General features: G+C 44.1%; 1 protein-coding gene across 6 annotated transcripts in view; it reads left to right on the top strand.

The window, feature by feature from the left end:
- Positions 1 to 2,286: 2,286 nt before the first annotated feature.
- Positions 2,287 to 16,646, top strand: part of LOC144589836 (RNA-binding protein 4B-like) — a 32,507-nt gene continuing 18,147 nt past the window's right edge. For 5 of the 6 annotated variants that reach the window (XR_013546010.1, XR_013546011.1, XR_013546013.1 and 2 more), the window contains exons 1-2: positions 2,287 to 2,547; positions 5,216 to 5,522. Coding sequence is in view for 2 of the 6 variants with exons in the window: in XM_078394868.1 (XP_078250994.1) it covers positions 2,443 to 2,547; positions 5,216 to 5,522 (412 nt within the window). In the remaining 4 variants the exon portion in view is untranslated. Of the gene's footprint in view, positions 2,548 to 5,215; positions 5,523 to 15,257; positions 15,971 to 16,646 lie in introns of all 6 variants that reach the window. The other variant, XM_078394866.1, reaches the window with a different exon arrangement.

Below are 16,646 nucleotides of genomic sequence, written 5' to 3'. Positions count from 1 at the left end.
TAAAAAATGAACAAAGAAAGTTAATTGAATTGTTGAAACAAAGAGCTGCCGATGCTGGTTAATACACAAAAGGACACACAGTGTTGGAGTAACTCAGCGGGTCAGGCAGCATCTCTGGAGAACATAGATAGGTGACTTTTCGGGTCAAGACCCTCTTCAGCCTCTTTGTCAGTTGAGGGGAGGAGGGAGAAAGCTGGAAAAGGAGGTCAGCAGGACAAAGCGTGGCAGATAATAGGTCGACATTCTCATTTCCTTTCTCTTGCCTATTCCCCGCAGCCCAATGATTTCACAACAGATCAAAATTCAAAAATCTTCTTAACCTTAATATATTGAATTATTTAATTAACTATATTAATGAAATTTCCAGAGGTACAGCAAGAAATTTGAATATGCCTGAACCTGTACCTGTGTCAGCCTTTTACCTGAGAGAGACACAAAATGCTGGAGTAACTCAACGGGACAGGCCGCATCGCTGGGCAGAAGGAATGGGTGACGTTTCAGGTCAAGACCTTTCTTCAGACTGAGTCAGAGGGGAGGGAGATACAGAGAAAAGGAAGTGTAAGATGTGAAAATGAGATAAAGGGATGCAGAGATCAAGTAAAATGTAGAATAGATCATTGTTAGCTTGGAAAAGGTAACACCAAAGCAAACAAGAACAGAATCTAGTCGGAGAACTGGGAAGGGGGGAGGTATGGAGAGAGGGGGAAGGCAGGGGTTACTTGGAGTTAGAAAAGTCAATATTCATACGGCTACGGTGTAAGCTGTCCAGGCAAAATATGAGGTGTTGTTGTTCTTCCAATTTGCACTGGGCCTCACTCTGACAATGGAAGAGGCCCAGGACAGAAAGGTCAGTGCGGGAATGGGAGGGGGAGTTAAAATGTTTAGCAACCGGGAGATCAGGTAGATTTAGGTGAAATGGGTGGAGGTGCTCAGATCGATGAGACTGTGCTTAGTGCCGCCAAAATATACAAGAGTCCACACCTGGAACAGCAGATCCTGTTATGAGGTTGGAAGATGTACCAATAAACCTCTGCCTCACCTGAAAAGACTGCTGGGGTCCATGAATGTAGACAAGGAGGGAGCTGTAGGGACAGGTGTTGCATCTCCTACATCTGCAGGGGAAAGCACCCGGGGAGGGGAAGGTTTGGGTGGGAGGGAACGAGTTAACCAGTGAGTTGCAGAGGGAACGGTTCTCTCAAGCTTTGTCCAGCCCTTCCACCTTCCCAGCTTTCTTCTCCACCAACACTCCCCCTACCATACACAATCAGCCTAAAGAAACAATTGGAAGTGTCCAGACCCCAAAAGTTGCCTACCCATATACTCCTGAAATGCTGCCTGACCCGCTGAGCTACTCCAGCAGTCTGCATCTTATTTTTCAAACCAGCATCTACAGTTCCCTGTCGCGAGCTTTGAGAATGCCAAGGTTGTGTGCTGTGAACACATTAGAACCCTGTGTAAGGACTGGAAGGATTAAATCACTCACACCGGATCATCCACCACCTTCCACATCCATGGATGAATCTAGAGTGCCGATGTAGGCTATTCCAGCCATCTCAAAATCACATAAACTGGAGGGAAAGCAAATATGCCTCATTCCCAAGGGACTCCCCAAGAGGAAGACTATATGCATCTCTGCTAAGGTATAGGCATCTGTTTGCATTAAGTCTCTCGCAGTAATGCACCTGCTCATAATTGGCTGCTAACAAACACTGTTTCTAATAGTTCTGCACGAGTCCCACACAATGTTGTTACAGTGAAGTTGAACTTGAAATAGAGCAGCGAATTCCAGAGATTCATAATCTTCCGTGGCACGAAATTCCTCAACATTATACATGGGTGACCCTTTATGTGGGATCAAACTGGACAAAAGAGAGTCTGAAGAAGGGTCTCGACCCGAAACATCACCCATTCCCGCTCTCCAGGGATGCTGCCCGTCCCGCTGAATTACTCCAGCATTTTGTGTCTATCCTCGGACGGTTTAAACCAGCATCTGCTGTTCCTTCCTCCACAAAAGATAGTTTTAACATGTGATTGTTGCATTAATTCTTTCCACCCACACTTTCCACCCACCCAATCATCTCCCCCGTTGATTGGTTCCGGCGCGAGCAAGCCATGAAGGGGCGAGTCTACCGCGATGATCGACGGCGGTTCGCCCAATCAAAACACAGATCCGCTGAGTGGCAGCCAATCAGCACACCGTAAGTGATGAATGACATAATCCTTGCCAAATCAGAGGCATGGTGCGAGGAGAAGGCGGGACTAAAGGAGGAAGCGGGGAGACGAGCGCCGCCATTTTCTTCGCCCTCGTTGGCAGAGAGTCGAGCAGGAGCAGGCGGCGTTTGTTGTTTTTAACTCGCGTTTTCGCTTAGTGTCCGCATTTTCCCTCTCCTGCTTTATCCATTATCCATCTCCATCTCCAAACGCTCTAAAAAAACAAGGAAGATGGTGAAGATTTTCGTGGGCAACCTGTCGCGGCCCACCACCGTCGAGGAGGTCCGCGCCCTGTTCGAGAAGTACGGACCGGTCAACGAGTGCGACCTGATCAAGGTGGGGACGGGGAAGGGGATTCGGGCCGGTGTAGCCCCGGGGCAGTGGGATCCCGAGTAGAAGTTGTGTTGAGGGAGGGTGTGGGTGGCGCCTAGCTGATAAGGGGGAGCACATGCGGGGTCAGCCTGATGGTTCAGAGACCTTGAAACAGAGGATAGTTGACGGTAGAGAGGCCTCTATTGTGTACAGGACTAGTAAAAAGGGGTTGATTACAGAATAGCCATGTTTGGGAGGCTATTTGAACTTGCCGAGAGTATTCGAACTAGTCTCATTTCCTGACTCTTCAAAACCCAGAGATTTGCAAATTCCTTTCAGAAACACATCCGGCTTTCTTTTGAATTTTGTTATTAAATCTGCTTTCATTTTGGCCCTGGCAGTTCAACCTAGACACTTCCTTTCTTTTAAAATATATCCTTGTGCTCCTTTTGTGCTTCTTTTGCCATTCACTTTATAAGAGTCACAGTGTTGTGCAGTACAAAAGCAGACACTTTGACACTGTCTGTGGACTATCATGCCAATCTAGCTCTCACTGCCCAGGTGCCAACAATTGCCATCTTTGTCCTGCCCTAGTTGAATTTCCCAAAATGTGTTAATTTCTAATTGTCCTAGTTAAATTCCATATGCCATTCCCTTACTCAATTTCTCAGTTGATCTTTCTCCTCTTATAGCCTTAGATACCTTCACTGTCCATTATAACCATCTGCAAACCATCTGCAAATTTAGGAACGTGTCTTTAATATTCTAACTCATTAATACCTATGACAAACAGCTAATTTCGCAACACCAATCCTGCTGCTCACAAGCCTCTAATCTTAAAAAACATTCCACCAGGCCAAATTCTACCACCAGGCCAAATTTTACTCTTTGCTTTCCTTCAGTCTTTTAAACTACTGTTTTCTAATATTCAATTTTTTTCGCTTGGCTATATTTCGTTAAATACCATGAATTTAATCTACGTGATTAGGCTTGTTTCTGCCAATCAAATGCCCGAGGAAGTCAACATTCCCTAAACAACTGTTACACCAAAAAAAAATCAAGTCAGATGGACATAGTTTGCTTTTAACAAGTCACTACTGTCATTTCCTAAGCAATCCACACTTGTTTAAGAGATTGCTAATTCTGATCATTTCAAAAACTTTTGCTTTTCATTTGCACAAACTCATCTTGAACTTCCTTGAACTCTTGTTTTCTGTGGCAAGTGTGGACACACCAGGCTTTTGTCCAATGTTGCAGGGTACTGGTGAATGAGGAAAACTATTGGTCGTGCACAAGCTTGCAATAACAGCGCATTTGGAAAGCAGTGACCGGATCGGTCAAAGTCAGCATGGATTTATGAAGGGAAAGTCATGCTTGACTAATCATCTGGAGATTTTTGAGGGTTTAACAGGTAGAATGGATAAGGGAGAGTTAGTGGATATGTATCTGGACTTTCAAAAAGCCTTTGACAAAGTCCCACACATGAGAACAGTGTGCAAAATTATAGCACGTGGTCTTGGTGGTAGGGTATTGACATGGATAGAGAACTGGTTGGCAGACAGGAAGGAAAGTGTAGGTATTAATGGGCCCTTTTCAGTATGGCAGGCAGTGACTAGTGGGGTGCCGCAAGGCTCGGTGCGGGAACCCCAGATATTTACAATATTTATTAACAATTTAGACGAGGGGATTAAATGTAACATCTCCAAGTTTGTGGATGTCAGAAGGATGGGTAGCAGTGTGAGCTGCGAGGAGGATGCTGTGAGGGTGCTGGGCGAGTGGGCAGATGCAATATAATGTGGATAAATGTGAGGTTATTCACTTTTGTGGCAAGAACAGGAAGGCAGATTGTTATCTGAATGTTGTTAGATTAGGAAAAAGGGGAGGTGCAACGAGACCTGGGTGCGTTTGTACATCAGTCACTGAAAGTAAGCATGCAGGTACAGCAGGAAGTGAAGAAAGCTAATGGAATGTTGGCATTCATTGTGAGAGGATGTGAGTTTACGAGTAAGGAGGTCCTACTGCAGTTGTGCAGGGCCCTGGTGAGACCGCACGTGGACTACTGTGTGCAATTTTGGTCTACTAATTTGAGGAAGGATATTATTGCTATTGAGGGAATGCAGCATAGGTTCACCAGGTTAATTTCCGGGATGGTGAGACTGGCATTTGATGAAACAATAGGTTGACTGGGCTTGTTTTCACTGGAATTTAGAAGGATGAGTGGGATCTTACAGAAACATAAAATTCTTGAAGGATTGGACAGGCTAGATGCAGGAAAAATACTCCCGGTGTTGGGGGAGACCAGAACCATGGGTCAGTTTGAGAATAAGGGGTAGGCCATTTAGGACTGAGATGAGGAGAACCTTTTTCAGCCAGAGAGTTGTGAATCTGGAATTCTCTGCCACAGAAGGCAGTGGAGGCCAATTCACTGGATATATTCAAGAGAGAGTTAGATGCAGCTCTTCGGGTTAAAGGGATCAAGGGATATGGGGAGAAAGCAGGAACAGGGCGCTGATTATGGATGATCAGCCATGATTGTTTTGAGTGGCGGTGTTGGCTCGAAGGGCCGAATGGCCTACTCCATTATGTCGTTGTTTTCCCAAGATGTAAAATGCAAATGCATGTGCTATTGCTTGTGTATAGGAGGAAGAGATTTAATTTGATTTGTAACCTCAGTGTCTTTGTCCTTCAACAGAATTATGGCTTTGTGCACATGAAGGACCGGGAGGCAGCAAAGGAGGCAATTGAGAACCTGCATCACTACAAGCTGCATGGTGCCTGCATCAATGTCGAAATCAGCAAGGGTGGGTCCAAGTCATCCACCAAACTTCACGTGGGTAACATAGCGAATGGTTGCACCGGTCAGGAACTGCAGGCCAAGTTCGAGGAGTATGGGCCGGTCCTGGAGTGCGATATCGTTAAGGACTACGCCTTTGTGCATTTGGAGAGGAGTGAGGATGCCATGGAAGCCATCAGGGGACTTAATGGCACAGAATTCAAAGGTAAAATCCCTGGAAGTGGCTTATTCAAAATGCTTTGTGTTTATGGTGATGCACCAATTTGGTGCATATGCATGCACTCTTCAATGCTGCTTAATTCTGTCCAAATACTCTGCATAATATCTGCGTCATGTTCTTTTGAGCTCTGCATTGTCTGCAGTGATATTAAGCTTTGACTAATGCTCAGTCTCTTTGCTTCCACGTAGAGCAACAATCTAATTTTCATTAATATATGAGGGCTTTCAATTTTTGTCTTCAGTGCTTATCAAGTGGGAATACTTGCATGGTTAACATAAATTTAAATCAGAACTACGGACTTTGGAATATTTTAAAGTTACTGAGTTCTCGCTCTCTGGAACTTGTTTCAGTAGCATCTAAGTCCTTGCCTTGACTTAGTAGCATCTAAGTCAGAAGGAATCATTGTCAGGATGTCCAGTGGGAAACAGGCTACTGCTAGTCAATTTAAATGTGACACATATCATGAAATGTCACAGCAATAGAGCACTGCTGAGCCTTTCGATAAATCTACATAGTATCTCTGGGAAAATATGCATCGTGCATTAGTTAGAAGCATGGAAAAATAGGTGCAGGAGTAGGCCATTTGGCCCTTCGAGCCGGCACCTCCATTCAATATGATCATAGCTGATCATCTAAAATCAGTACCCATTCCTGCTTTTTTCCCTTATCACTTGATTTGTTTAGCCCTCAGTTAAATCTAACACTCTTGAAAACATCCAGCGATTTGGCCAAATAGTTGGCTTAGTTTCCCCACTATCTTGTTAGATGATGCCAGCTCAGCGCCTGCTGCAAGTTTGTTATTTTGTAAATGTAGTGCATGTGGATATATATATTTTTTTATGCCTTTATTGTCATTCAAAATGAATTGAACGGAAATTATTTGCCAAGCAGCCATAAGAGTACAGAGTAAAAGACACAAGACACACAATTTTAACACACACATCCATCACAGTGACTCCTCCAGGCACCCCCTCACTGTGATGGAAGGCAAGAAAATTCTTCTCTTCCCCCATGCTTCTCCCACGGACAGATAGTTCGACCTCTACCGAAGCTCCCGAGTCGCGGAGATGGAAGGTCCCGCTGCCGAGTCAAGCCGGGCGATGAAAAGTACCGCGGCCGAGCCGCGCCGGGCGATGGAAGGCCCCGCGGCCGCGCCGGGCCACGGTCCTGCAAGCGGGTCGATCAAGCCCTCGGACGGGGTGGTCGAAGCCGCTACGGCTGGAGCCGGTCGCCAGCCAGGGACCTGCGAGCTCCCGATGTTGCAGTCCGCAGGGCCCGTGGCCGAGCCTCCGGAGGTAAAGCTGCAGCCTCCAAAAGTCGGCCAGGTCCGAGATGGTAAGTCCTGGCCCTGCTACTGGAACCCTCAGGATCTATCCCAGCTGGAGGCCGCCCATTCCACGGTGTTGGGCCGCAGCGCGACGGAGATACGACTCGGAAAAGGGTCGCATCCGTCGAGGAAGAGATTTAAAAAAGAAAGGTTTCCCCCATCCCCCCACCACCCCCCACATATACACAGCTAAAAATAGACTACTACACACATCTAACACTAACACATAGACAAAAAAAGACAAACAGACTGCCGGCGAGCCGCAGCCACTTCCGGTCCAACACAATTGAGAGCAAGTTGGAGTGTTATTATTTTTCTCCCGCGGTCAGGGCAGTCGAACCATCTGCGGTCGGGGCAGTTGAACCATCTGCAGTCGGGGCGATCAAAACTCCTGTAGGATGGAACTACCGAAGTTAGTCTCTAACCAGGGACCGCAAAATTCACGTTGTTAAGTCCGCGGGCTCGTGTGGTTGGAGCTCCCGAGGTCGATCCCCAGCAAAGGTCGCCAGCTCCACAATGTTAGGCCGCAATGCGGGCGGAGATACGATACGAAAAAAAGTTCACATCACCGTCGAGGAAAGAGATAACAAAGTTTCCCCACACCCCCCACAAAATACACAACTGAAGGTACACTAAAACATACATTTAACAACAGACTAAAAATACCAAAGAAATGACAAACCGTTGGCAGATTCTTTAAGCCCACTGACGCCCACGTGTCGGGCTCCCATGTGGTCAACGTGTTGGATAACATATTTACATGTGCGCAATAAAATTGCTGTTACCAATTAACGTAACATCTGACTTGCACAAGGGTCCGCGGGACGTAATTCATGGAGCATCTGTATTGAATTATTTTTATTAACCTTTCCTATGATGTTTATTTTTCTTTCCCATCTTTTCTGTTCATTTGGATCATGTATGTGAACACTTGAAAAGACACTTTGTAAAGTTTAGGTAACTGGTTGTAATTATATTCTAGTCTTGCCCATGGACACGCGAGAGGATCTGCCTCATGATGCCCGTGACAAATGTAATAGTTTCATCATGAAGAAATAACTTAAGATCCATAAGAATGGAGGTCTCATGTATCACTAGAGTGAGAGTCAGCCATGTCTTTGCTTTTTTCCAGTTTACTGAAAGGAAACTTTTTCATCAGGTACCCAAGTGCTATTGGAATGTGCTTTTGTTTGTCAGAATAGGAAATGTTGCTGTTAAGGAGTGCTGCACTTTCCATTTCAAATCATTATCAATGCCAAAGAGCACATGTGATTAAGTTATGTTGTGAATTTGCTCAGGAATAAAATGTCTGCCCGCCAATGATTCCAAATGAATGGGTTTGATCTAGCTCTTTCGAAAGGATACATCAATGCACGGATGTAGAAATTGACAGGCATTTCTTTAGTTGATGCCTAATCCGCACAAATGTTTGTGGCATTTATATCACTCGTTCCACACCAGATATATGACCATTGGACTAATAGCTATGGCTTCTTGAAATCAGATTGTGATTATTTGAAGAATTAGCACCATTATAGAGCCCTCTTGCAAAATGCATGTAGAGTGAGGCATATGTGCTTTATGGCTGTCTTTTTTGGATTTGTGCACTGTTCCTTAAAGTTAGCCATAAAAGCCAGGAAAGATGTATCACAAATATTGTCAGCACTGAGAAGAATTTGAGATTGCAATCCGAGATGAACATGTTATCAACAAGAAAAAAGGATGAGATGAGTCCCCTGAATTCCTGATGGAATTTTGCCTGGGTCTGTCGGAAGAGCTCTGCGTGTTAGGCAGCAACAAGAAACAAAATTGGTCCGCAGCTTTTTCCTATCTTCCAACAGCTTTAACTCTTTAAATGTGGCACAAAATGCACATCCATATACTAATTAAATGTGCCCAGTTTCTTCTGTGGACAATGAGTTCCAGACCATACCAACATCTAGGTGAAGATATTTATTTTGTCTATGCTAGAGTAATTCAGCGATGGTGATGTTTCGGGTCGAGACCCTTCTTCAGACTCTTTACCATCGAGCAAAATCTTTATAAATCTCAGTAGGTTATTTGTGGAAAGAGAAAAGCTTTCATTTAGGAAAGCCAATGTCAGAAACTGATAACGAGTCTCGGAAAAGAAAAGTTAATTCCGTTTTGTGTTCCACAGTTGCTGTCTGGCCAGCTGACTGTTTCTACCACTTTTTACATTTAAAATTCCAGGATCTGCAGATATCAAGATTTTCATTCTTTTAAATTTACATTGTACAGTCTTGAAGCAATTATATCTTATGTCGTGCCCAGCACTCTTTCAGTGGTGGTCTAATAATGATGTATATATTTCAAACAAAAGTTTCCCCTGCTATTGCATTTTATGGCATGACTAACAAAGGAGAGCATCTGGTGCGCCCTTTTAACCACCTTTATTTACCCTGCCCTACAGTTCTTAAAAGATCCGTGGACATGCATGCACACACCAATATTCCTTTATCTCCATATCAGTAATTGTGTATCACCTTGAAAATCAAAGTTTTCATTTTCTCAATTCTGGCTCAACATTACCTCCTTCAGTGAGACTGTTAATTTGGTGAATGTTGTTTACAACTGGTTTAGTCTGATAATGTTAGCTCACTTGGGCAAATTGTACTTCATCTGCAATGGCCCAGTTGAAGCTAAAATTGAAAGTAAAACAATTACCATGCATACTGAAATAAAACCTTTGTGAAAGTGCTAAATGCAGCAAAATTTTACTTTATTTTACCCTGAAAGTGCCAGGCTTTGTGTCACTTTCACAGTGAATTGCATCTGTTTTATTTACAAATCCTCGTGTTTCTCTGCCTCTGGTAACACTGCAGCATTGTCCTTGATCTCAATTGCTGCTTCATGTTTTATGTTTGTGTCTTTGTTTTTATTCTAATATAAGGGTCTTTTATTGCCCCTGAATTATAACATTCTGTTGTGTGTAAGCTGTTATGTAATTTGCCTATATCATTGTGTCAGCGCTATCTCCAAGTCATTATTTGTTTTTGAATTTTTCTTTTGTGATTAGAGTTACAAAATCTTGCAGTTGTGCATTGTTTTCACCCTCATTAACAGCTCTTCAAGATCAAGTGGAGGTACTATCCAATTCTTTCATAACCCAAGCTCAACCCTGAGTTCAAGTTGATGATATTTCTGATTCATTGGATGGAAATAATTTTGGGGTTCCTTGGCGCAAGAATTGATGCATTTGGAAGCCCTTTGCCCCAAGACCCTGGGGATCATTGCCTGAGGATAGTCTTGGTATTGTCCTGATTCATAAATAGTGCTATCGATTTTAGAAGGACTCACATTCAGATAATGTTTCTCATAGCTTCAGGATTTCACAAAATACCCTGCAAGCAATTTGAAGAGTGTTGTCGGAAGTGGGTAGCCAATTTCAACACAGTAAACTTAAAAAGCAGTAGGGGTGTAGTGTCCATGTAATTTGTTTTCATGGTATTTATTGAGAAACAGCTATTGACTCGGCTTGTCTAAACATTTTCTGAGGTTTCGAGTGCAAAAAACATTCCGTAGGCACTGCGTAGAAAAGGACTGCAGATTCTGGTTTAAATTGCAGATAGACACAAAATGCTGGAGTAACTGGAGAGAAGGAATTTTCAGGTTGAGACCCTTCAGACTGTTCCATAAGCTATTCCTTAAGCACTGGTGGTCTTGTCTCCTCTCCCCATTAACAGACCGTGTATAAACTGTATGTCAGAGTTGCTGCCACGATATAATTTGGTCCTCTACAATCACGTCATCACAGATGGTCCAGTGCCCAAGCTTACGCTTTCTCCACTGCTCTCTGCCATTTCCAGACATGCTTTGGAATGAATTGATTTATATGCAGATTGATTTATCTGGCAAAGATTCCAGAAGGTAGTCTTGGTGGATCATCCTCTTGATATTTCTAACTGAAGTATGTTGCAACACATCAGTGTAATTTTGGAGAGAAGGAAAGGGTAATGTTTCTAGTTGAAGCCCTTTTCCTGCCTGAAGAAGGGTCTCGACCAGAAATGTCACATTCCTTTCTCCAGAGATACGGCCTGTGTTACTCCAGCATTTTGTGTCTATCAGTATAAACCAGCATGTGCAATTCCTTCCTACAGTGTTTATTTTTTTGCCTTTAACACGTGTTCAGAACCGTACGTCTGGCTAGGTTAGGAATATGTGTAGGAAAGAACTGCAGATGCTGGTTTAAATCGAAGGTAAACACAAAATGCTAGAGTAACTCAGTGGGACAGGCAGCATCTCTGGAGAGAAGGAAGGGGTGATGTTTTGGGTCGAGGCCCTTCTTCAGACTGATGTCAGGGGAGTGGGTGGGACAGTGACAGAATGTAGTCGGAGACAGTAAAACTGATGGGAGAACTGGGACTGGAAGGGGATGGAGAAAGAGGGAACGCAAGGGCTATTTGAAGTTGGAGAAGTCAATGTTCATACCGCTGAGGTGTGAGCTACCCAAACGAAATATGAGGTGCTGTTCCTCCAATTTGCGCTGGGCCTCACTCTGACAATGGAGGAGGCCCAGGACAGAAAGGTCAAATTGGGAATGGGAGGGGAAGTTAAAGTGCTGAGTAACCGGGAGATCAGGTAGGTGAAGGTGGACTGAGCGGAGGTGTTCAGCGAAATGATTGCTGAATCTGCACTTGGGCTCACCAATGTACAGAAGCTGACACCTGGAACAGCAGTTACAGTAGATGAGGTTGGAGGAGGTGCAAGTGAACCTCTGCCTCACCTGAAAAAACTGTCTGGGTCCTTGGATGGAGTCAAGGGGGGAGGTAAAGGGACAGGTGTTGCATCTCCTGCAGTTGCAGGGGAAAGTGCTTGGGGAGGGGGTGGTTTGGGTGGGAAGGGACGAGTTGACGAGGGAGTTGCGGAGGTAACGGTCTACGGAAAGCAGAAAGTGGTGGAGATGTGAAGTCATGGCCTGTAGTGGGATCCTGTTGGAGGTGGCAAAGGTGTTGGAGGATTATCTGCTGAAAGCGACGGTTGATGGGGTGGAAGGTGAGGACAAGGGGGACTCTGTTCTAGTTGTGAATGGGGTAAGGGGGAGCAAGAACGGAGCTGCGGGATCCACGATATCCCAATCTGACCTTTCTGTCCTGGGCCTCCTCCATTGTCAGAGTGAGGCCCAGCGCAAATTGGAGAAACAGCACCTCATATTTCGCTTGGGTAGCTTACACCCCAGTGGTATGAACATTGACTTCTCTAACTTAAAATATCCCTTGCTCTCTATCCCCTCCCCTTCCCAGTTCTCCCACCACTCTCACTGTCTCCGACTACATTCTATCTCTGTCCCGCCCACTCCCCTGACATCAGTCTGAAGAAGGGTCTCGACCCGAAATGTCACCCATTCCTTCTGTCCAGAAATGCTGCCTGTCCCACTGAGTTACTCCAGCATTTTGTGTCCACCTCAGATTAGGAATATGCCTGGAGCCACCTCCCTATTAACTGTTTCATTGTCCTCAATTAATGATTAAATGTGAAAGATGGTGGCTCTTTGCACTGATCCCTTGATTGTGAGATTCATTTGTGATGTATTTTTGAGATTTGGAAAATAAAGGATGTTGATGGCAGGGAATTAATTGGTCTGGGAACATCTGGGGTGTTTCCGGGGGATAAACTCACTGATGAACATTATAAAGTGACCATGCAGCAGGTGATCTTAGTGGATTGGCAGTAGAACGGAGAACATTCTGAAGCTAGCCGTTGATGTTGGATGAGGGAAATGGCCTGGTATTCTCTCCTCATGTAACCCTTTCAATTGCATCCACCATGCATGCTCCTTGTTCAAATTCTTCTTGGGTGTATCTCATATTTGGAATAACAGAGGCCAGAATTCTGTTTGCTGATGCTTTAGTATCTAAATGGATATGCTATATAAAGCTAGTTTCTATGTTTGATGGATGACTGCAATATGATCAGATGTGTACCTGGGTATTGCTAGAACAGTTCATATTGCTGATTGCATCTCTCTCCAACCACCTTAAACCATTTACTGTCTGTGCACTAATTTTGATTGTTCATTGATTTCTGTGTTCATTTTCCTTGCCGAAACACTATTGCTTTTGTGGGGAATACTATTGAGTACACAGGCTTTCTACCATTGATTTGGGTTGCCTATGTTGGTTGAGCAAGATGACTAGTGTTATAAAAATGACCTACTCTAAAAAGGAAATTAGAGTTTACTCAATACGATCGTTAGCTGTGACATCAATGGAGCAACCTAATTCTTCCTTAGTTCTAATGTCAATATATTATCAGTGGCTCTCCTGCAAGAGTGCCATGACACACAGACTTTTTGTTCAATCTTGGGTTCTTGTGTTCACGAATTCTTGGTACTATTTATCATCCGTCTCTAGTTAACTCCTGAACAAAGAGCTTAGCTGGACAAGAGTACAATGAAAAATAAATTGCATTCTCCAGCGACCGATATTGCAAAATGTCTATGTAGACACATGTTCCTTTCCTGGAAGATATTTGTGAATTGCTTTTTGTTTAATAACAGTCTTGTATTTTGTGGCAGCAATGATTTATTTATCTATCACGACGTGATTTGATGTTGCCCCTCTGCATCAACAGTCCATAGAACGTAGAACAGTACAACACAGGAACGGACCACAATGATTGTGCTGAGCATGATGCCAAGTTAAACAGATCTCATCTGCCTGTACATGATCCATCTCGCTCTATTCCCTGCATTTCCATGTGCCTATCTGAAAGCACCTCATATGCCTTATTGTATCTGCATTCATCTGCAGTGCATTCCAGGCCCCCACCATTGTTTAAAGAAAAATCTTGTTTCCCGCACCTTTCCATTAAACCTCTTGGTCTTATAGATTTGCTCTCTAGTGTTGCACATTTGGTTCTGACTGTCTACCTGAAAGTCCGGGCCTTTGGATATTAGTCTAGCAGCTTTACTCTGATATACCCTGAGTTAGACAAAAAATGCTGGAGTAACTCAGCGGGACAGGCAGCATCTCTGGATAAAAGGAATGGGTGATGTCAATATATTATCAGTGGCTCTCCTGCAAGAGTGCCATGACACACAGACTTTTTGTTCAATCTTGGGTTCTTGTGTTCACGAATTCTTGGTACTATTTATCATCCGTCTCTAGTTATCTCCTGAACAAAGAGCTTAGCTGGACAAGAGTACAATGAAAAATAAATCTTCAGTTTAAACCAACATCTGCAGTTCCTTCCTACCCTGAGTTGGTGGATGACTGTTTCTGCAAAGAAACAATGCATGTCGACACCTTCAATTTTCCCCTGTCTGTATTGTCATTGTGTAAAGTAATGTGTTTCTTGGTGCAATTGCCTGGCGAAATAAGTGAACAACTCTACAATAGTTTCCAGACATTGAGTTTATGTAGTCATGCAGCTCAGAAGTGGGTCATTTGACCCACTGATTCCATGGCAATCATCAATCACCCATTTACAGTAATCTTAGATTAATGACTAGTTTTACTGTCCTTGCATTCTCATAAAATTTCCCCAGATTCTATCACTCACTTGCTCTCTTTGGGTAATTTACTGTAGCCAACCTACCTACCAACTGACATGTCTTGGGGATCTGGGTGGAAGCCAGAGAAATTGGAGAAAACCCACGCAGACACAAGGAGAATACATCTTCCCCCACCAACAGCATCTGAAGTCGGGATTCAACCTACGTTTGTAGCTTTCGGTGGCAGCAGCTCTACGATCTGTGCCACTACTACCTTTAATTCGTATTAAAGATCCAAAATGCCGCGAAAGTGATTAAAACTGCCAAGAATATTCCTTTGGGTTACCTTCTAATCCACAATAATTATGTCAACAACAATGAAGTCTGGGCAGAAAGTTTCCTTACTTGGTAATAAACTTTATTGTAGTTAACAAAAAAACAGTGAGCTATATTAAATCCAACTAACACTCTATAATTGCATTACTGATAACTGATTTCATATTCTGTATCTTTTGTAACAAGCATTGGTTACTTTTTATTTGTGCTTGGCTGTTTTGCAAAAAGTTAGCTCGGAACCCATTGTTCATTGATAACTCAACATAATTGTATTTGGATCATATATTCCAACGTTATTTCCCAATGAGCAAGTATGTTTTCCACACTTTAATTCTGATTTTTGCATTCCATATCACGGAAGTCAGTAACCTTGTGGAACAGCTGTGGCTGATGTAAACCAAGTCATCACTGTTCAAGAAATGAGCTTTGCACTTTCGGGCCTGGTTCAGATATACAGTGAATTTGTCCTGTGTTGTTAGTTAAGATGTGATTTCTTTGTATTGTTTGACAAGCGAAGCAAAGATCCTCACTTATGCTGATGTGTCAGCCAGTGCATCTGGTTAATGTTCTTCTTACTGATATTGTATTGCATCTCCTTTTCAAGGCAAACGGCTGCAAGTTGAACTGTCCAAGAGTCGGCTGCGGATGCAACCTGGGATGGGCGAAAAAAACGGCTGTTTCCGGTGTGGTAAAGAAGGCCACTGGTCTAAAGAGTGTCCCAAAGATCAAGGTGGTCTCGAAAGCAGTTTTGAAGGCAACTTCTCACGCGATTATCTAGATCCCTTTTCGATGACCGCGCGCCCCATAGCTGGGTATGGAGATCGCCCTCTATACGATGAGCGATACGGGGCCTCCGACTACTACGAAAAGTATCGGGCAGGATCCTACGGAGCAGTTGGAGATCCTTATGGACAAACGGCGCAATATACGTCTCTTGGCACTTCCCTGCGAGATCGTATCCCCGGTGCGGTAAAGCCATACGAGCGGCGGCCATTGGCAACTTCCACTTCCTATTACGGTCGCGACAGGAGCCCTATACGACGCCAAGCGTCCATGTCTGCTGTGGGCAGCGAATATGGGTTCGAGCACGGTGCGGTTGCTACATCTGCGTATGACCATACACATACTGACGCGAGGGATCCGTACGCTACCGCTCAGTACTCTGCAGCCCAGTACTCAGCTGCACAGTACACTGCCGCGCAATATTCTGCTGCTCAATACTCTGCCGCCCAGTACTCGGCTGCTCAGTACTCTGCTGCGCAGTACTCTGCTGCTGCTCAGTACCCTCGTGCTCAGTACCCCACATACTAACTTAAGGTGAGGATTGTTTAACATTGGTAATGCATTTGTATTCTCATTGGCTGGTGTTGGAGAGGGTCCAGAGGAGGTTTACGAGAATGATGCTGGGGATGAATGGGTTACGTATGATGAGCGTTTGGTGGCTCTGAGCCTGTATTTGCTAGATTTCAGAGGATGAGAGGGAATGGCATCGAAAACTACCGAATAATGAAAGGCCTGGGTTGAGTAGATGCAGTGAGGATGTTTCCACTAGTGGGAGATTCTGGAACCGGCGAGCACAGCCTTGAAATAAAAGGACGTACTTTTGGAAAGATTGGGTGGAATTTCTTAGCGTGTCAGTGGTGAATCTTGGAATTCATTGCCACTGATGGCTGTGGAGGCCAAGTCTCTTAATGACTTAAAGTGGAGATTGATAGGTTCTTAATTAGTAAGAGTGTCAAAGGTTACAGCGAGAAAAAAGGGGAATGGGATTGAGAGGGAAAGAGGTTCGCCATAATTGAATGGTGTAGGTGCGATAGGCCGAATGGCCTAATTCTGCTCCTATGTTTTATAAAGCTATGGAACGTCAGCCTCCTCTGGTACTCTATGAACATGAATTACAAAGCATCGGTGGACACAGTCACTATGTTAGCGTGTCACAGACTCTAGGTTTACATATTATGACCCTTGCAAAGGCTGCCATCATTGCGCATGG

This window comes from Rhinoraja longicauda, unplaced genomic scaffold, assembly GCF_053455715.1.
Source record: "Rhinoraja longicauda isolate Sanriku21f unplaced genomic scaffold, sRhiLon1.1 Scf000082, whole genome shotgun sequence".
Classification (NCBI taxonomy): domain Eukaryota; kingdom Metazoa; phylum Chordata; class Chondrichthyes; order Rajiformes; family Arhynchobatidae; genus Rhinoraja; species Rhinoraja longicauda.
Note: the sequence above shows the minus strand (reverse complement) of the source record. Positions and strands in the feature narration are given on the sequence as shown.